General features: G+C 39.0%; 1 protein-coding gene across 1 annotated transcript in view; it reads left to right on the forward strand.

The window, feature by feature from the left end:
* The window catches only part of LOC125298411 (complement C3-like), a gene marked incomplete in the record, with an annotated part of 101,425 nt that overhangs the window by 39,667 nt on the left and 41,342 nt on the right, over positions 1–20,416 (forward strand). The window contains 12 exon segments of the mRNA XM_048249120.1: positions 3,269–3,398; positions 3,575–3,646; positions 3,805–3,999; positions 7,882–8,005; positions 9,435–9,511; positions 9,611–9,750; positions 10,636–10,857; positions 15,889–15,940; positions 16,474–16,560; positions 17,100–17,303; positions 19,305–19,383; positions 19,952–20,108. Coding sequence (XP_048105077.1) covers positions 3,269–3,398; positions 3,575–3,646; positions 3,805–3,999; positions 7,882–8,005; positions 9,435–9,511; positions 9,611–9,750; positions 10,636–10,857; positions 15,889–15,940; positions 16,474–16,560; positions 17,100–17,303; positions 19,305–19,383; positions 19,952–20,108 — 1,539 coding nt within the window.

A 20,416-nucleotide genomic window follows, 5' to 3' on the forward strand; every position in this document is an offset into this window, starting at 1 on the left:
AGCCAACGTTAGACAACTTGCAGACTGAGCAACTTCACCTATCACGCCATCAAACACACACGGGTATGTAGTGACCACTCAAAATAAAAGTATGTGCAATAAACTGAGGCTTCGAATAGCATTAGGAAGTTATTCAGTAAGCTATACACATTTAGCCTTAACTCAAAACAGTTAGGCTTATGTCATTCATTCTGATCTGTAGAAATGTCACATGCAGCCATGCTTAAATTTATTACACATGTAGCCTATTAGAGGCCACATTAATTATAGGCTAATATATTATAATATTAAGTAGCCTTTTCATTATTGAATGCTTAGCTGGAATGATGTTTCCTTATCATCCTATTTTTAAATCAGGCATACCTGTGGGCATGTAATTGAGCTACGGGTTTTCTTCAGGAATGGCATGTTTGAACGGGCACTGTAGTTGTATAAACCCCAAATTCAAATATGAAGAGTTCAGATGCAAAACCCTCTAAATCCGTCTGACCACTTTTCTTTTAAATGAGCATTTAAATTCAGGCTCCTATAGGTTTTTGCCTATAAATCGATATTTCAGACCAGGAAGAGAGTGGTATTTAGTGGGTTTAGAAGTTAAATTATTTGATTAGCGTATACTATGTGTGGAGAGCATCCCCTCACCATCTTTATCTCATTTTTGACATAGGTGGCATTTAGAGGCTTTTGCATCTGAACCCTTCATATATTCTCGTACCTTTGATATGAATATAAATCGATGACACTTTAGTGTAACCCTGCTTCATGACAAATATTATCAATGTATTTTTGCATATTAACATAAAAGTTCAGGGTTTGTGCCGTTATATTTTGCAAAAGTTAGGCCTATTGAGAAATAAGCACTATAAATCTAAAAACTCAGACAGACAGCCAACTACTTTGCATTAGCATGTTAGCGAGCAACTAATGCTACCTACTAAGCAGTACTAAGAGTAGGCTTTCGCTGCCTAGTTTACCAGCTCGTAACAGCCACGTGGTGGCAAATTGCTAGAGTTGCCGTAGCTAATGTCACTCTAGGGTTAGAAGCTTGTCCCTCCAGTAACTTGTACAGCCTATTGTCTATATGTCTCAAATTAAACATTTACTTTTTTATTTACTCCATTTTCCCCACACAATTATGACTGAAATTGCTGCTCTCTAATGCAATATGAAGAGTGATTACTAGGCAAAACTCCCAACTGGGGATATTCTGGGAGATCGCCACTCTGGATTACTCATGGAATGCCTCTTGTCCGATCAGAAATGAATAAATAGTTAAACCAAATCTAACTTTTACATATCCTGCGACTTGGCAGTTTCACATTGCTATTCTGTATTCAGTAGCGGCTCGTGGGCCGAACATCTTGTAGGGCAGATAGTCTAATGATAGAGTTTAACTGAATTCAAGTTTTATATTGTGCACGCAGCGTGAGATGCCACTGGACCACTGAGGGCACACCGGCATCCTACTGTCTGGCAGCCGGCAGTCAAAACGCTTTTTTATTCATTATAAAGAAATTCAATAGCATATACGATAGGCTATTTCCTTGATAACCATGTCAAATATAAAAAAATAAATAATGGAAGATTTATGCTAAAATGATTTTGATATTGGTGCTGCATGAACACACACTTATCATTCTCAAAACTTGAAACTTCACCTCATACAAAAAACATAAATTAACCTAGGGAGATGATCTGACTAAACAAGTCCAAGAGGAATAGAAATGTGGGTTCTGAAATTATTTGAGTTAACTAACACTTTCTTCTCTGACTGAACACTTGAAGGTTGAGGGAAAACGGGTCTGTTTTAATGACAGCAGAGCCAACATCACAGTTGAAATGCATCTGCACTAACTCATAGCCGTGTCACAGAGTTAGAAGCTCTGTGTAGTTTTTTGCTGGTTCATACTACTACAATGAACTTGCCATAACAACTCATAACTCACGTATGCGCGTTCAGAGGCTGCCAAAACTGGCTAGAATAGCAAACATAGCCTACAGTTGACCATAGCTGTCGCAATTCATAACTTGCTAGTTCTCAGATACTGCAATTAGTCATGCCACAGCAGGCCAGAATAGCAAACATAACCTTATTGTCTATCTTCTTGTAAATCCTCTAGGTTTGTAAGTGAAGATGACATAATCCAACATGTTATAATCTATATAGCATGCCCTAGCCTGGCCATTTCTGAAAACAGTCACTCTAGGCTACTAACCATCAGACTTTGTGCGGAGTAATAGTAATATACAGTAAGCCCTTACGATAATAATGAAATGGCCAGAAATATTTCTGCCCCCCAAGCCTCATAAGAGTCAAGTGCTTGCTGCAGTACTATATCTGGCCTACAGATTTCTGGGCAGAGACGTCTGATGCCCTATGTACATGTTATGTGGGGCAGCGGCAGGGTTGCCAACTTTGGGTGTTTGGCTGGAGTGAGATTTTGTGAAGTCATAGTGCGTGTGCGTTAAATTTAAAATAAAATATTTTTTTTCCACCTACCATTGTATAGCACAATGTTGCCTTGAGGCAACTAAAAGAAAACAAAAATATTAAACCATGACAAAAAGCTTTTCTACACCTTCATGCATGTATAGCCAACGTTTACTTTACCGTTTAAGCCATTTTAAATAAGATTACTAAGGTAAATAATATACCTTCTTCCCACATCATGTGCTCCTGGGACCAGAATTGGACTGTTCTTTGATACTTTTTGACTATTCTAATTGATTGCAATTATTTAAAGAAACATAGTTGGATTTAGGGCTTAAGAATAACTTGCCGATTCCTTAGGGCAACGTTGTGCAGTAGAGGGCTCATATAGACTGAATGTATATCACAATATACTGTATTTCTGATAGCATAATAAATCAGGACATGAAAACACTGTAAAAACTTGGTTAAAAACAGAGTCTTAATTAGACACACATCCCTTTTACTAGCCTGATGTACCTACAGGTTTGGACAAATCACGGTAGGTCTCAATTAGAGCCTTGGACGTTTTTCGATTGAATGAAACCTCTTAAAGCCTACCACGCTTGAAACAACTGCCAACGGCATTACGAACGAACCCCATGCATTTCTATGGAGGTTTTATTTTTAGTGTTAGTGTTTATTTAGTCTCCTCATTCAAGTATTATCCAGAGTTCCTGAATGTTTAAACTACATCTTTTTAAGCAATATCCTCACAGCTGTATATTTTTTAAAACGCTTTCTTCATGAAAAATGTTTGCGTTTGGTATGTGTCAGCATCTGCTTGTGTTCAAACAGGTCTGGGACACTGTTGAGAAACTCAATACTGCCTGCACCGCTGGCAGTGGTAAAGACAGTATGGGGGTTTTCTATGATGCTGGACTGGTGTTTGAGACCAATGCTGCAGGAGGAACAGCAGTCCGGCAAGGTAATTATGCATAGCAAGGAACAGTTCAAACAATAATAGATATACAGTATATTACATATCGCTTTAAAGGTGCAAATACAAATCTTGAGTAAACGTTTGTCAACTTCTCCTTGAGATGAAGACTATCGAAAGTGGTGGATAATATCAATGTTTATTGTACTATGGTGTTTCCATAGCACCCACCTGTCAGACCCAGGTCAAAAGGAAACGACGAGCTGTCACTATAATGGAGGTCCAAACCACAGCAGGCAAGCTGATTCTTTTTCACCTTGCAGGATTTAACTCAACTAATCTAAACTATCATATGCCTATTCACTCTAGACACTTGTACCTACCTACCTGTACCTGTACCTACCTGCCTGTCCATCTAACCGTCCATCCATCATTCACTGGTTTCTCACCTCAGCCAAAAATTATTTTGGAGAGGAGAGGCAATGTTGCGTTGATGGGATGAAGAAGAACATACTGGGCTACTCCTGCGAGCGCCGCGCCGAGTTCATCTTGGACGGCCCAAAATGCAAAGTGGCCTTCCTGAAGTGCTGTGAGATTATTTCTAAACACCGTGATGAGGAGAGGGACGACATCCTCCAGCTGGCACGCAGTAAGCAGCTCATTATAATTTTTTACCTCCCTTATTTCTTTTCGCAATGTAATAAATCAAATGTTTGTGCAGACAGTCAACTACAACCTGAATTCTGAAAAAGTTTGTAAAAGGTTGTTTTGAAAAAGGGCAATTTGTAAAATATAAATAAAAAAAAGAATGCTATGATTTACAAATCATGTGAAACTTATATTATATTGAGAATAGTTCAAGACAACATATCAACTGTTGAGGGAATTTTGTAGCCTAGAAATCTAGACGCACCCTAGCGGCGGCAAATTAATTTGCTCAGCCTGTACGTCTAGTTAGCCTGACGAGCCAGACCCACATTAAAATGTAGGATCTGGGCACTCACCGTTCGCAGTGCTCAGTCCGAGGGGCGGGATAATCAGTTGTCTTTCAAATTCCCTCTGCATGCAATAGGACAGCGGCAGTGCTATGAGTCCCATGCGTTTCCCACCATCGGAGCTAGTTGGCTAGTTCAAACGTTTGCCTACTTAATAAAAGCTTAACTCGTGTCACACTGTTCGCCAGCAGCAACATCCATCTTATTTGTTTTCAAGTAGCAGGGAATTCAAGCCAAACCGTTGCAACTCTGCCATCAATCATTATGTTAAGCCCACCTAACGACTCTATACACGATTTCATTGGCCTGATTAAGTTTCGATTTCTGGAGCTCACAAGCCAAAGGAGAGTTGCTAGACTAGCCCTGGCAGCAAATGTAATTTGCGGCCGCTAGGGGCGCGTCTAGATTTCTAGGCTAACGTCTAGTATCAAACCATAGGGATTTCTATTGGCTGACGCCGTGGACTTCATCCAATCACAGCGCTCTATTTTGTTAGAGAGTCTTAAGGCGAGCTTAACAGGATAACGACAGTCCTGCGACGGTGAACAACAAGGAAGGTGGCTATGGCTTAACTCTAAGAGCGGTTGTTTGAATCGGCGTTGGCGTCAACTTTGGAGGAGTTGGACTTGTGCTTTTCTTTGAAAGTTGAGCAACACAATGCACTTAAGTCATTCCTTTCGAAGAAGGATGTATTTGCCGTTTTGCCGACCGGATACGTTTGTGGTCGTAGCGCTGGCCTATTGCATGCCTAGGCAGTTTGAAAGACAATTCTCTGCCCGCCCCTTGGATTAAGCGATGTAATGGTTCGATTCCAGACTATACATTTCAATGATGTAGGATGGCCCGCCAGGCTAGGAAATTTGACTATTTCTTGGAAAATCTAAACACATTTTCAATTTGATGCCAGCAGTACGTTTCAAAAAAGTTGGGACGGGGTCAACAACAGGCTGGAAAAGTTGTATAATGATAAAGACAACAGAAGGAGGAACATGGCACAACTAGTTAGATTAACTTCTCAGAAGTAAAATTTTTAGAGGAGTTCCTCTGTGGGCAAATTAGAAACAATATAAGAATGTTTCTTAACATGAAATTGTGAAGGATTTGAGGATTTAATCATCTAAAGTACATAATATCATTAAATATTCAGATAATCCAGAGAATTATTTAAAACAATGGACAGGGCTGAAAAAAAAACATTGGTAAATGTATATGCTGTTTTGCATCAGATGGCACTTCATTCAAATCAGACATTTTTTTCTGTAAGTTTCTTGTATGGGCTCAGGGAAATTTCTGATAACCATCGCCTATGAGCACATGCTAGTGTAAACTCTACCATGCAAAGAAGAACTTTTATTTAGACATGATACAGAAATGCTACCATCTGAGTCTGAGCTCATCTAAAATGGACAGGTAAAGTGGAGTAATGTCCTGGAGTAAGGACTAATCAATATTTGCAATTATTTTTTTAATCAATTGACTCCTTTGGGATAAATAGGAGAGGGACTATTGCACTATCCAACGTATCCAACTTGTTATAGTGCTGCTCAGGGGGTCGTTTCTAGAAAGCATCGTTTGCTAACTTGCGTCGCAACCTTGGTAGTTCGCTGCATCGTTCTTGGATTTGGTGTTTCTAGAAAGGGTAGTTCGAACTCTCAATCGCAAAACAAGGACGCAAAGTTTGTCGTTTGAACTACTGCCCCTAGGCAGTCGCACTTGTGTCGTTCCTTGGTAGTTCCTGTTGGTGTCCGGAGCGCCTAACCAAAAATCACAACCGCCTAACCAAAATTTGCGAAGTAGATGTTTATCTCGTGACTCAATGATTGATCTATCCTGTAGCTTAATTTTGATGAAGATACTGCTCCCCTACTTGGCTCATTCTTGCTATTTATGTTAATTAAAGTATTGCCTTGCTTTTAGTATTATAATCTTCACAGTCCCTAACAACAGCAGTGTTAAATGGTGTAGTGGCTAAAGCAGATGACTTATTATCCCAACGTTGTAGGTTCGATTTTCTTATGATGTGAGATTGTCCTCTTGCTTCTCGCTACCTGCAGGTGAACTAGTGTGACACGTAGATTCAATTGTTTTTTTATTTATTGTACCTACCTATTGTACTCTCGATGTAGAGTAACTATATACATAAATATGTATGGTCAAAACCTATTGTTGTGTCTTGTAGGCCTACTCTTACTCAGAGATAAAAGGAAGAGATAGGATGCAAACTCTGGCCGAAGGCCAAGAGTGCACCAACGCTACCCGTTAAGCCACGAGACAGTTGATAACCTATGGGATACCCAGATATTTGTCCAGGCTATATATTTTCTCCAACACATAGATATTTAACACAAATAATGACTCATATTGCTGCTTAAGTTAACTATTTTATATGCTTGCAATAGGTTTAGGTTTTGGCTGATGGCAATGACAATACCAGCATTAATCACTCGGTTTAGATTAGAAACATGTCGACATAGGCCGTGACAGAACATTTCTAGGGGGTGGGGTATTACACGTTTCCACTGTTTCCACCAATGATATGTATCGCTGCATCATCAACAACGTTGTTGGAACTATGGTGTTCGGACGTCGGAGGTAGCGAATTGCGACACAGGTACGATGCTTTCTGGAAACAGATGTAACAGTGTCGTTGTTTGGTCGCAAGTTGCGTCGTACCATGGTGGTTGAGCAACGTCGTTGCTAACTTTTCTAGAAACTACCCCCAGTTCAAAACCCAGCATCCATGACGGTGTGGAGGTGCATTAGTGCCTATGGCATGCACATTTTGCACATCTGACAAGGAACACTCAATTCTGATGTACACAGGTTTTGAGCAACATCCAGTATACTGTCATCCAGACAATATTCTTTCAGGGAAGATCTTGAATATTTTCAGGAAAACAATGCCAAATTTAATTCCACCCAAATTTATTTAGTTATAAAGAAAGAGTCCAGCTAAGCTAAAACTGCTTATCTGCAGTCCAGACCTGTCAAATTGGGAGCATTACGGAATTAACAGCATGATTTAGAAGAACACAGACTGTTGATCAGCTGAATCCTATATTGGGCAGGAATGGGACTACATTTCATTCTCAAAAATCTAGCAACTGGTCTCAAGTCCTAAACATGTACAGGATGTTGTTAAATGAAGAGGTGAAGCTACACAGTGGTAAAAATGCAAACACCATACAATTTCTCTCCTTCAACAGTTCATAGGTTGTCTTTGAACTACAGTATTTTCAATTAAATATAGGGTTGACAGTATTTGTAATTAGCATAATTAGCATAATTTTTTCATTCACATTTCACAAACCATTCTCCATTAAGCAAGACAATATACAGTAGGCCTACCACAATATATGCAGACTACTGAACTATTTTTGTCCTAATAGATAGTCTATCCAGAGACTATGACCACTACAGTCAAACTGCTATGCATGTGCTAACCATGTCATATGCATGGTTCCACTATTTATATGTTTGAGTAATTGCATGATTGTATTAAGTTACAAATGCATTACTTCTGTCTGTGTTAATAGGTGATCTTCAGGAAGATGATGACCTGTTGGATGAGTTAATTCAAGATTTAACATCACGTTCAAATTTCCCTGAGAGCTGGCTTTGGAAAGATGTGCCCTTTGACAAATGCTCAAAAGAAAACTGGTTAGATGAATTTATTGTCTAACTTTATTATTCTCATAAATGATATATGTTCTATTAATTTGTTGATAGATGTCTAAACTCAACACTACAATCCCCGGTGCCCTTAGCAAGAAACCGGAAAAGTGTGAAGTCAGTCAGACGAATGTTATGGGAAGACCCACAGACATGCAGACATTCATGGAATTGATTGATTGATTGACTGATAAGATATATGGGGCGTGCCATGACAAAATCAGTCCAGTGTCGCGGAAATCTATAGACCCTTTCAGGAGAGTTCCATTATCAGCATCATAGTTGGCCCCACAAGGCTTCCGTTTTAACATTCCATATGTTAAACCAAACCATATGGGAACCAAATAGAACGTTCAAGCATTGTTTTTTTTTTTGTTTGTTGAAAGGGTTTATTTCGAGATATAGCGATTTAAATGTAGAGAGGGTCAAAAAATAACTAAATTATGTATTTTCTAATTTCACCACGAACACATTCCTTAAAACCTCTTATCTATAATTCATTGACATATCTTACTGTAAAACGATCTAGAAATATCATTTTGAAGGCCAAATGTGTAGGCTGTGCATCATTCTTCCTCATTCAGATGCTTGCTGTACCTCTGATGACTTCCTGTTTTGGCTTTTGACCTCTTCAAGAAGTCATCATAAATCAGTGGATAGGCTATCCACTCGTAATTATTCTGAAGATTGTTTTTTATTTTAGCCAAGAGATTTAGGAGAAGAAGCCACCTAAACAGTTGTTGCTGACCAGATTCCTCATGTAGATTGCACCCAATTGAATTTGTTTTTGAGTTGGCGGCCTATTTAAAAATACATTTTTGTGCTTGTCGTCTTCAGAAGTTGATTGAGCATTATAGGCTACCTCACAAGTTCTACGAATGCCTCACGAGTTTTACCGCCTGCGTGAATGGAGCATTTAGAAGCTGTGTAGTTTGGATCTTCGGATTAAACCATAGAGATTCTGAAACATGAAACAATTCAATCTATGGTTACGGATTTCTTTGGAGAACGGACAACAGAGATTGACAGCGACAGCACTGGGGTTATTTTAATTCCAAAGTCATAGATAACTTTATCAAGATGCATAGTCTTGTGATGATTGGTTGAAAGGAAATATACATAATATGCATTGTGTCCGCATTGTGTATAAGCCTCAAGTGTTTTATGCAAGTTAAAAAAACGAAACCATATTAATACCATATTAACTGCCCCTGTGTATTAGCCTCATAGCTGAATACATTTTGCAAAATCAATGTATAAACCTTGGCTAATAGTTGGGAAATTACAGTGGATAGATAGATAGACAGATAGATAGATAGATAGATAGATAGATAGATAGATAGATAGATAGATAGATATTCCCTTCCACAGCATTTTTAACCCTTTTCTCCCATGGGCTTTCTTTCATTTTCTCTAGTGAGAAGACTGAAATTGGTTATTTCCCAGACTCAATAACATCCTGGCAACTTAGTGCTATCAGCCTCTCTGACAATGGTAGGATCCATCACATATACATCCAAACACTGCTGTCTTCTCACCTAACCATCCTTAAATGCTCTAACCAAATCCAACCTGTTTATGATTTATCTTCAGGTATTTGTGTGTCAGACACACTGAGTATGGAGATCAATGTGGACTTTTTCATGGACTTGAAGTTACCTTACTCTGCTGTGCGACATGAGCAGATTGAGATCAGGGCCATCATTCATAACCAGTTGCAAGAATCCATGAATGTAGGCATTTTTTGTCTCTGTAAAATTGAGTTAGTAGCAAGATTGTCCTTAAAGCTACATTGTGTAATTTATTGGATTGATTCTTAGCAAAAACACTAGCCTAGAAATCTGGACGCACTCTAGCGGCAGCAAATGTAATTTGCAGCCAGGGTAGTCTAGCAACTCTCCGTTGGCTTGCAAGCTGGAAAAATGAAATGAATCTCAGTTTTGAGGCCCACAGAAGAGACAGAGCGGATGTGGGGGTGGGGGCTGGTTCCAAAGACTTGGGGCAGATACACAAAAGGCCCTGTCCCCAAAGGTCTTAAGTCGGTGCGGGGTATAGCCAGCTGGTCCTTGTTTAAGGACCGGAGGGACCGCAGAGAGGTGTAGGGGAGTAGGTCAGAAAGGTATTTATGGGCCAGAGGATGGAGGGACTTGGAGGTAGGTGAGAAGCAGAATTTTATAAATAATGCGGGACTTGACTGGTAACCAGTGGAGCTGCTTGAGTGTGGGGGTGATGTGCTGCCAGGGCTTAGTGCCTGTTAAGACCCTGGCAGCTAAGTTCTGTAAATATTGCAGCCTGTCCAGGGCCTTGGAGGGGAGACCTGTGAGTATGGCATTGCAGTAGTCCAGATGGGTGGAGATGAAGCAATGGATGAGGGTTGGAACAACCATCCACGTTCAGGAGAAGGTCCACAACCTTCATGAGCAGTGGCTTAGCAGGGGTGTAGCAAGCGTGGGGGTTATGGGTGGTATAACGTGCACAGTTTTGCTTAAACACGATTCCACCCCCCCACTTATTGTCACAAAAATTTAGATATGCAGGGTGGAAGGGGGGTGACCATTTCTCCCAGCCCCCCTATACATTTGTTTTCACAAAACAGAAACAGCCTTCTCTGCTTACAGGTGCGAGTGGAGTGGTACAGTACTAAAGGCGTTTGCAGTGTTGCCTCCCAATCTGGCAAGTACCGGACCACAGTACATGTGGATGAGATGTCGACCCTTGCAGTGCCTTTTGTGATTGTACCCATCGGTGAGCCAGGCAAATATATCATTGAGGTGAAGGCGATCGCAATGGTGAATGGTCAATATGTTACTGATGGAATCAAGAAGGACTTGCTGGTAGTGGTGAGTTTCCTTGAACTTCAACTTCCTAAATCTGCATGGCTAATCACCTTGAAAGTGTGGGAATTTAAAGAGGGAAGTTAAAGAGATGATAGAATGGAAAACCGAGTTTACCTTGGCATAGTTGAGGGCAGTTTGGAACGTAAAATAAACATAGAGGGATCTTCAAAATCTCATTGTCCTTCGTAAGGAATCTCACAACTTGAAACTGCCGCTGTAAAACAGGCGAATTACAACAAAGCTAATAGATGACGACAACTCGTCGGCTGCACCTTATTTAGCTCTGGTCTGTAGCTTTGTAACGCCCCTGAAATTTAGATGTGGAAAGACTCTGAGCAATAATGATGGTTGGTCTTGCAATGCGTGAGAACATATTGGACAGAGATTGTGGGGCCACACTTTAAAATAAATAAATAAATAAAACGTATCATTTCTCTTCCATGTGACTCCAACATCCTCTACTACATCAGCCGGTTAAAAAAAGATTGTACGTGCTATCTAACACTTAAAGACGAAATAAAATGCGAAATATTCCTTGGCATCTCTGATTGGACAAACGATAGCAAACCTCTATTGTGATTGGCAAGTTTTTTGTACAATCATCCTTTGGGTGGCAAGCTATTTTATACAGTCTGTGGTGGCGAGCTACCAAAGAAGAACAGGAACGAGTGGTCCAGTATTTAAAATCACAGTGCCATCAAAGTTCACGCAGCAGCTCCTTCACCGGAAGTTCGATGACGCCGGACTTCAGCAGGCTAGATAATCCAAAATGGCCGTATTTGCAGATAAACATAACTTTGGCTTTTTAATGTTTGGATTTTGTTAAAGTTAGCGAGAAATAAGCACTCTACATTCTATAAAAGCCTTTATTGTAATTGCAAATCACATCTGAAATGTTGTGTAAGCTATTTGACATTGGCAAGTTAGTAAGCTCGCAAGCTAGCAAGCTGACAAGCTAACTACACTCCATTGTTTTGAATGGACAACTCTTGTGAATCCAAACATTTTTATGATAACCTAAGACTAGCAGTGCATTACAAATAAAACTATTTTAGCAATCGAGTTCCCTGTGAATTTAACACCATGTGCCGTGGGTAGGGAGCAGGGAATACAGTGTCCGATCACAGTGTGATCGGAATGTAACCATAGCTAACATGCTCGCACACGTTTAACGTGAATATGTGCTGGGTCAGACAGACACAGATATTAGGCTTAATTGTGTTTATCCAAAAATTTAGAGGGGGTTTGGGGGTGTCATCCCCGGGAAAAATGATTAAATATTGTACAATATTTACAATATGCACAAGTTCCGCGCATTTTCAGTCAGATAATAGGGCATTATGCCTAAAACACGTGTGCAGCCTGTTGTTTGTCTTCTGAACATTCCTTACCCATTATCCAGACATGCTTGAAAACATTTCACTCACAGCCATAGATCATTTTGAGAATGATGACTTCGGCATTGTCATAGCGTAGCTATATAACCGTTAAAACAGGCAGATATGAAGAGGCATTGCAATAGTGTTTACAAAGATACATTGTAACGTTGGCTGCAAAGATTAGACTGACACACACACACACACACACACACATTAGCTGTGTCCCATTTCAGGAGCTGCATGGTTCTAAGACTAAATCTGTAGTCGGTAACGTCATAACGGTGTGACTAGTGCTGTCCAGAGATGGGGACTCGAGTCTTAGACTTGGACTCGATTCGCACTTAAGTTGCAAAAACAGAGACTTCAGACTTGACTTGTGACTTCACCTCAAGACATTAGACTTGACTCTGACTCAAGCTTCGAGACTTATGGACAACCTTTATTTCATGCAGTTATTACCGTGCATGAAAATGCACTGTTCTGTTATCCGTAGTTATCTTATTACCGTGCATGAAAATGCACTGTTCTGTTATCCGTAGTTATCTTATTACCGTGCATGAAAATGCACTGTTCTGTTATCCGTAGTTATCTTATTACCGTGCATGAAAATGCACTGTTCTGTTATCCGTAGTTATCTTATTACCGTGCATGCAAATCTTCTTTGTAGTATTATTACTAGTGCAGTGCCCGTTCAAACATGCCATTCCTGAAGAAAACCCGTAGCCCAATTACATGCCCACAGGTATGCCTGCTTTAAAAGTAGGATGATAGGGAAACATCATTCCAGCTAAGCATTCAATAATGAATACTGAATATTATAATATATTAGCCTATAATTAATGTGGCCTCTAATACATATGTATACATTTAGGCATGGCTGTATGTGACATTTCTACAGATCAGAATGACATAAGCCTAACAACTGTTTTGAGTTAAGGCTAAATGTGTATTAAGCTTACTGAATAACTTCCTAATACTGAAGACAAACCATTTTGTGGAATGGTGCATCATTGTTTGAAATTGGCAACGATGTGACTCAAAAACAGTCAGTTAGCATAGCCTAAGTGACGTCGCTCAGTCTGTCACTTGTTGTTGTCTAGCTATGTGGCATTAGCCTATCGCTCGTTTCAATTTGGGACCTTGCAGTCGGAATTGTCGTTTGTTTAGTCAAAGTCTCAAGTCCAAAGTAGCCTGAGCTAGGCAGTTTATTGCACACTTTTATTTTGAGTGGTCACTACATAGGCCTACCCGTGTTTGTTGGCGTGTTGTTGCAAAATCCGCGTAATCATTTTATGCAAGCAAACTGCATACAGGGAGTCTTTATTGTTGAGGTCAGACATGATAATCATCTTGCATCTTAACCCACAAGCGGTTCTCCAGTAATCTAATCCGTTTTTTAAATTGCGACTGACTAAGTGAGACCTGTCAGTACACGATCCATGGGATGGAGCTCCCCTGAAACTGGTTCCCTTGGAAACAGTACAGTGCAGCGATAAACGTCCTACGTAAATAAGCATATTTTGAAATATGCATTCAAAAATCTTCAAAATCGAGAGTGCACACCTTTGTGCCACACGCGAGCCACATACGAAATCTTAGGTCAGTCTGACAAACGGTCAGCGAGATATGCGTGCCACAGACACACAGACGCTTCTTGCTTTATAGTTAGATTCTTACGGCTATAATTTGACTTGAACCACTTATCGTAGAAACTTGATTCAAACTTTGACGTGTAGATCCAATTTGTCTGCTATGACTTATATTTCTGTGATTTTTACTTTTTGAGATATTAAATAAAAACTAAAATTTCTCCATAGACTTAACATTGGCTTTGTGACATCATAATAGGGTAATAAACAATTAGAATGCCATCAACTTAAACCTGTGCTCTCTCACTGACGGCAGCTCTGACTACAGCAACTACTACAGAACCTCTTCTCTATGGCAAGCCCTTTTTAACATTTAAAGGAGAATTCCGGTGTGATATTGACCTAAAGTGTGTTGAAACATAATACCGAGTGTGAACGTATGTCTCATAGCCCATCTTGGCTTGTCCCCTGCACTCCAAAATCTGGCGCTAGTTAGCCGATGCTACCAACAGCTTTTTCAATGGTGGTGCTTGACGCATCGGGCTAGCCATGCAAATAAATCACTGTTTTACACCATTTACGAGGCTCAATGTATCTCCACACTTCATTGGTAGACTTCCGAGGGCCCTGACGTTTAAAACGAGACATTGAGAACTTTGAAAAAGCACTGGTAGTTTACTTACAAGACGATTTATACAGACATTATCTTCACGAAGTTTAGCGTTTGCAGCCATCTTGAATTTAGTCACGAGAAGTCGAGCGACGAGTAAGAATGAACAGATATGAGAATGGATCAGATTCCAAAAATAATTCAGTGGAAATGCATGTATTCCAGTTTCTTCCAGTAGCAGCAACTGGAATCCATGCATTTCCACAGAATTATTTTTGGAATTTTATTAACATTATGCTTATTATGCACCTTATAAGCATAAGTATGTTATTCTAAAGCGTTACCAAAACATGTATTTTATTTTATTCTTAATGTCAAAAACACTGACCGTGGCTTTTTCGCAAAAGAATTTCACATAAAATAAGCATAAGGCCTGCTCTCCCTGAAAAATATACATGCTCCCTGAAAAAGATATGCATTCTCCCTGAATGATATGCAATGCATATGACATTCTTTCAAGATGAATTACAATATTATTGAAATTATGGCTGCCAATCGATTAAAAAAAAGAATCGAATTAATTACATACTCTGTGATTAATTAATCTAAATTAATCGCATGCATTCATTTTTGCTAAGAACATCTTAAAAACAAGGTTGGCAGATGAGAGAATCAATGAAGAGCCAAACCAACATTACAGACTAAATTTCAACATCTCTCTCTTTTATTATAATTTTCCCGGCTCAGGCATCAGCATAGTGCCTGGTGTCAGATATTTAGCATGATAAATGCAAATGACTGAAGTTACTACTCACTGTCAATGACATGTGCAGAGTAGGCTACCCTAACACCAAGGTAATGTTTGGAATACCCCCTATGATTTATTCTTTTTTTGACCATTCAAACATGTTGTAGATTAATATATAAGATTAATACATAATTACTGTTGCCTTTTCTATCCAGTAGGTGGCAGTCCAGGATAAGAAATAGAACGGTTTAAAACAGTAAACTGTAGGAAAATGAGACAAGAAAATCAGCATAGCCTACAAGTGCAAACGGAAATGTAGTTTGTGAAGTTATTGGAATGGAAATAAATGTAACCACCTTCAACATACTTTTGAAGACATTTTCTTTCAAGTGTGCAATAAATGTAGTTAATTTATTGAGGGAGTTTGTCGGTTAGTTAGGGTATGCTCCGCAAAACGTTAGCAAGGTTAACTTTGACAAGGCTGGTGGCTAGCATTATTATCATCGAAATTAACACTGCTTGGCAAAAAACTTGATAGAAACTAGACGTCAGTTGTATCATGCAGATCTTATAAGTGGCAAACAAAATAAACTATTAGAAAGTTCTTTCACCCCTTTAATGCTTAGTGGAGAAACATACAACCATTTATCTCTTTTAAAAGTGCATGGTACCATTAACATTTTGATAATGCCTCACTTTTCCTTCCAGAGTGAAGGTGTTCGTGAAAAAGTTTCACAAACAATTGTGTTGGACCCCAATGGTAATGTGTTCATCTAAATTGTAAAAGTCATATTTTCATTATTTTCAAATGATGTGTTCCTTCTTCCTCACTGCTGAGTACGGAGCCCAGGAGATGTCATTGCAAGATATTTTTGTTTATCGAGAGAATGTGCGTTCATTTTAGTAAATTGTGCAGTCAATTTACAACAATTAAAATGAGCGCACAATTTAGTCAAATGAGCACACTATTTAGTAAAACGTCCGCACAATTTACTAAATCGTGCACACGATTTACTAAATTGAGAACACAATTTAGTAAAATGAGCGCACTGTTTAGTAAAACGTGTGCTCGATTTAGTAAAATGAGCACACAATTTTGTAAAATGTGCGCACGTTTCCTGGATATATAGGCCTACCAACAAATATCTTGCAATGATCCCTCTAGGGCTTTGTAGCTGAGCATGTTCTACAGAAATAAGTATTCATAACTTAATTTATCTGCTGTTCTTACTATGCATAACATATTAACAATGAGGTTTTATTAAGATGTTACATGTTCTTCTACATTAACAGGTGGAATCCAGACAAATACAATCCCTGCTATAGACTCAAAACGGAAAGTACTTGACAGCCCAGCGAATACATACATCACAGTTCAAGGTAAACTATTGAAAATGTTATGAACTGATAGTCACAGCATGTATCCAAATAACTTTATAATACTTTTTGTGTTTTCAAAATACAAAGTACAAGTTATTTTGCGGTTTACACACAATGCAGCTAATACACAGGAAATTACTGTATTAAACTCCAATGAGTTTGCTCCAATGAGATGCTACAAAGCAGAAATATCAAAACAGTACAAAGGTTCGACCAAAAACATCTTATAACAACTTATAAGTGTCGTTGAGAAAGTTACTGGGATTGAGTAAGTGTTGGGATGTGAGAGATGGAATTTAATGAATGTGTGTGTGTGTGTGTGTGTGTGTGTGTGAGCATATAGACACTGCCAATGAAACCTGTTGATCAATCTAGCAAAGGAAAATATAGTCTACTGGAGCAGATAATGGGATGATTCTGTTTTTAGTTTCTGGTTTGTCACATGTCTACAAATAAGGCTGCAACATTTAACCAAGAACAATGAATAATGTGCATTTCCTTGCTATGCATTTTTGCCTGTGTTTTTTTTCTTCTTCTAGGTGATGACTTGGGTGTTACCATTGAGAAGGCCATCAGTGGAGAGGTCATGAAGAACTTAATCCGACAGCCATCTGGGTGTTCTGAACAGAATATGGCTTACACAACCATGCCCGTCATTGCAGCCCATTACCTGGACAAAACCAAGCAGTGGGATACAGTGGGTGTTGATAAACGTGATACGGCTATCAACTTTATTAAAAAAGGCAAGACTTAAAGTAACACCCCTTTCCTTACCTGAACAAATGGCAAAATGCAAAGAAAATAGAGCATAGTGTAACAACAAGGTATAGAGTCTTCTTGTTCTATTGGCAAATTTTGCCAGATAATTTAACGTATTCTATAGTTCCACAAACCAAGAAACTTTCACTTTCACAAGATTTGCCAATAGAACAAGAAGATTTCCACTTATAACAAGGTCAAACAAACTTAAATCATGTGCTTGATGTAACATTATTTCTCTCACTTACATTCTAAAATTCTATGATTTTTTGCAGTGTGGTAAAAAAGTCCACCGTTCCATATCAATGGTTATGAATGGTGAATGAACTATGGTTGAAATAGTTACCACTGCTCCACTGCAGTGATCTACTGTCCACTGCTATCACTGTTAGGAGGACCAAAGGAAGTTGTACAACAAACTGAACAAATCCGCTTCTTTTAAAATGTAACCGATTGTTTCCTTTGCGTGAAGGCATGATTATTGCCTAGTGGCAACCGGGGAATAACGGCCTTTGAGGTGTCCCATTATACAGAATTAAAGGAACCGTATGTAAGAAATGTATTTCAATTAATCATAAAATGGCCCTGATATGTCACTAGACATAAGAAATCATGTTCATTTCGAATACTTATATCACTGACAATCTGACAATATAGTCCGGCCAGGATATTGTCATTTAAAAAGTGAAGTTGCAGCCCTCAGATGTTGATGTTGTGTTTTGACATGTCATGTTGTGTTTTGGCCTGATGCGCCACCCTCCACCTATCTACTAATTACAAAGTCAGTAGTGTTTTGGCATCCGGGTTGGCAACCACAGTAATTTGAAAGTGATTGCAGTACCAGTTTTTGCCACAATAGTACATATGGTTCCTTTGATGGACTCGGCGGAAGAAACAGTTTTTTGCCTCTCATTCATTAATTCCATATAACCGGACATCTCGGCGGCCGTTATCACTTTGGAACACAAGTGCAGAAAGAAGAAATGTGGAGTACATTCAGAGTGCTTGTTTACATGGGTGGATCTTTCAATCAATTATCAGAACGGAATACACCATCTCTCTCGATCCAATTGGAAATGTAGTCGGATCGGGCTGAATCCGATTGGTTGAGATGTTGAAGGTGCAGTCAGGGATTTTACTAGCCAGGGTTTACCCTTGCTGCCTTGCGCACACGATTTTATCCACGCTGCTAAGCAGCCTGGATTCCATGGACTTCGTTTTCACCTCAACAAATTAACCAATCACAGAACGGAGGGGGGACAGCAAGACGATGACGACACAACGAAGCGGTTATGAGCTACGTACAGACGCATTTGATAGACATTCATAGCGCCTAATAAATGACTCTGGGGATTCATAAACCACGTTTAAAATACGAGAAAATAAATGTGTAGTTCCCAGACCCCATCTCAATGAGATGAGCAGGCTAGGATTTTATGCAATTTGAAGCCCATAACATTTTTGTGACATTCAGCAATCATCTCCTCATGACCGCTAGCTGCCTATTACAGTAAGTGAGAACACTGTAAAATTCAGAGTATTTCAGTCTTTGCAGGCAGCCCAGGCTCTGAAACTCTGCGTGACATTTCTCAGGGAATACTGAAGGGAGGGGTGAGCTACCCTCTGGCGTATTTCATTTGGTCCTTTGTTAAAATATAATGTTCCTTTTTTGCACATTAGTGTCTGCTAATGAATTTAAATTTAAGCATTAACACAAACAACACAACCTCCTCCCGAGACGGCACCTTTTACATGAGGCATTTTTATTCCAATTGATTCCGTTTTAATCAGATTAAAAGTGTCCATGTAAATACTGTAGGGCTTGTGCGAGCAGATAGTTGGACCCAGTATGATTCACAATGCATTAAGAATAAAAAAACTACATAAGTATTGGGTAAGAAAGAACACAGTCTAGTTTACTATTACAAAGACTGTTGTAAATTAGCATATATAATATAGCATTTTGTTTGTTTTGTATGTTCTAGGCTATAACAATCAGGTTTCCAATCACCGCAAACCAGATGGATATTATGCAGTATACACCAATACACTCCCTGGAACATGGTGAGTAAGCCTAATCAGTCTTTAAGCACACCATGTTGATATTTGATTTAGTTTATATAGTATATTTAGTATTTGTATAATGTTTTATAAACATTGTATCATGTTTATCTTCTACTGTCTCTATTGTAGAATGGAGTTTTTTTATATTACTTTTTCTGCTGTAAGTGTATGTTGTGTGTGATGTCTGTATGCTACTGAGACCTTGAATTTCTCCTTGGGGATCAATAAAGTATCTATCTATCTATATATCTATCTATCTATCTTTATTACTTGCTTTTCAGATCTTACAAATCAAGATGTGAAAGGCTTTTTTCCACTGCTCTTGTTGATTCAAACTTACTTGACCTGACATCCTTGCAAAAGTAATACATGGATGACATACTGCCTTCATTCTATTCTTACTGTTCTGTTTTTATTTTTTATACTCCTTTATGTTTCTTTTTTTTTGTGTCCTTATATGCACAGTAATGTGAATATTGTACTTGCGAGCAAAGATTAACCGGAGTCAAATTCCTTGTTTGTGTATGCAAACCTGGCCAATAAAGCTGATTCTGATTACCCTTGGCAGGCTCACAGCTTATGTAGCTAAAGTCTTCTCCATGGCCAGTGACATCATCAGCGTTGACAACAATGTGATCTGCAGCGCCCTCAGGTGGCTGATCTTGAACAGGCAGCAGCCAGATGGCATCTTCATGGAGAGGGCTGTTCTTCGTTATATAGATTCAGTAGGTTGTCATGTTGTGTTGTTCTGTCCATTTCAGTTTAGCAAATACTGGGGCCCATATCACAATAATGATAAATCTTTATGCATGCAGTTATGTGTATAATGTATAGCTGCTTTCACATATGACCTCTGGTCACTCACTGTCCAGAGGATCAGATCTGAACATATTGTGTTTCCTCAAACCTGTAGCACACAACAGGATATTCTTACCTACTGTGCCATTATGTCAAAAGTAAACACACCTTTGTCTAAAGTAAAAGTTAAATCAAGCTCATCTCATCCTCAAAATGACATGATTTGTGTCACATA

Source organism: Alosa alosa, chromosome 7, assembly GCF_017589495.1.
Source record: "Alosa alosa isolate M-15738 ecotype Scorff River chromosome 7, AALO_Geno_1.1, whole genome shotgun sequence".
In the NCBI taxonomy this organism is placed as follows: Eukaryota; Metazoa; Chordata; class Actinopteri; order Clupeiformes; family Clupeidae; genus Alosa; species Alosa alosa.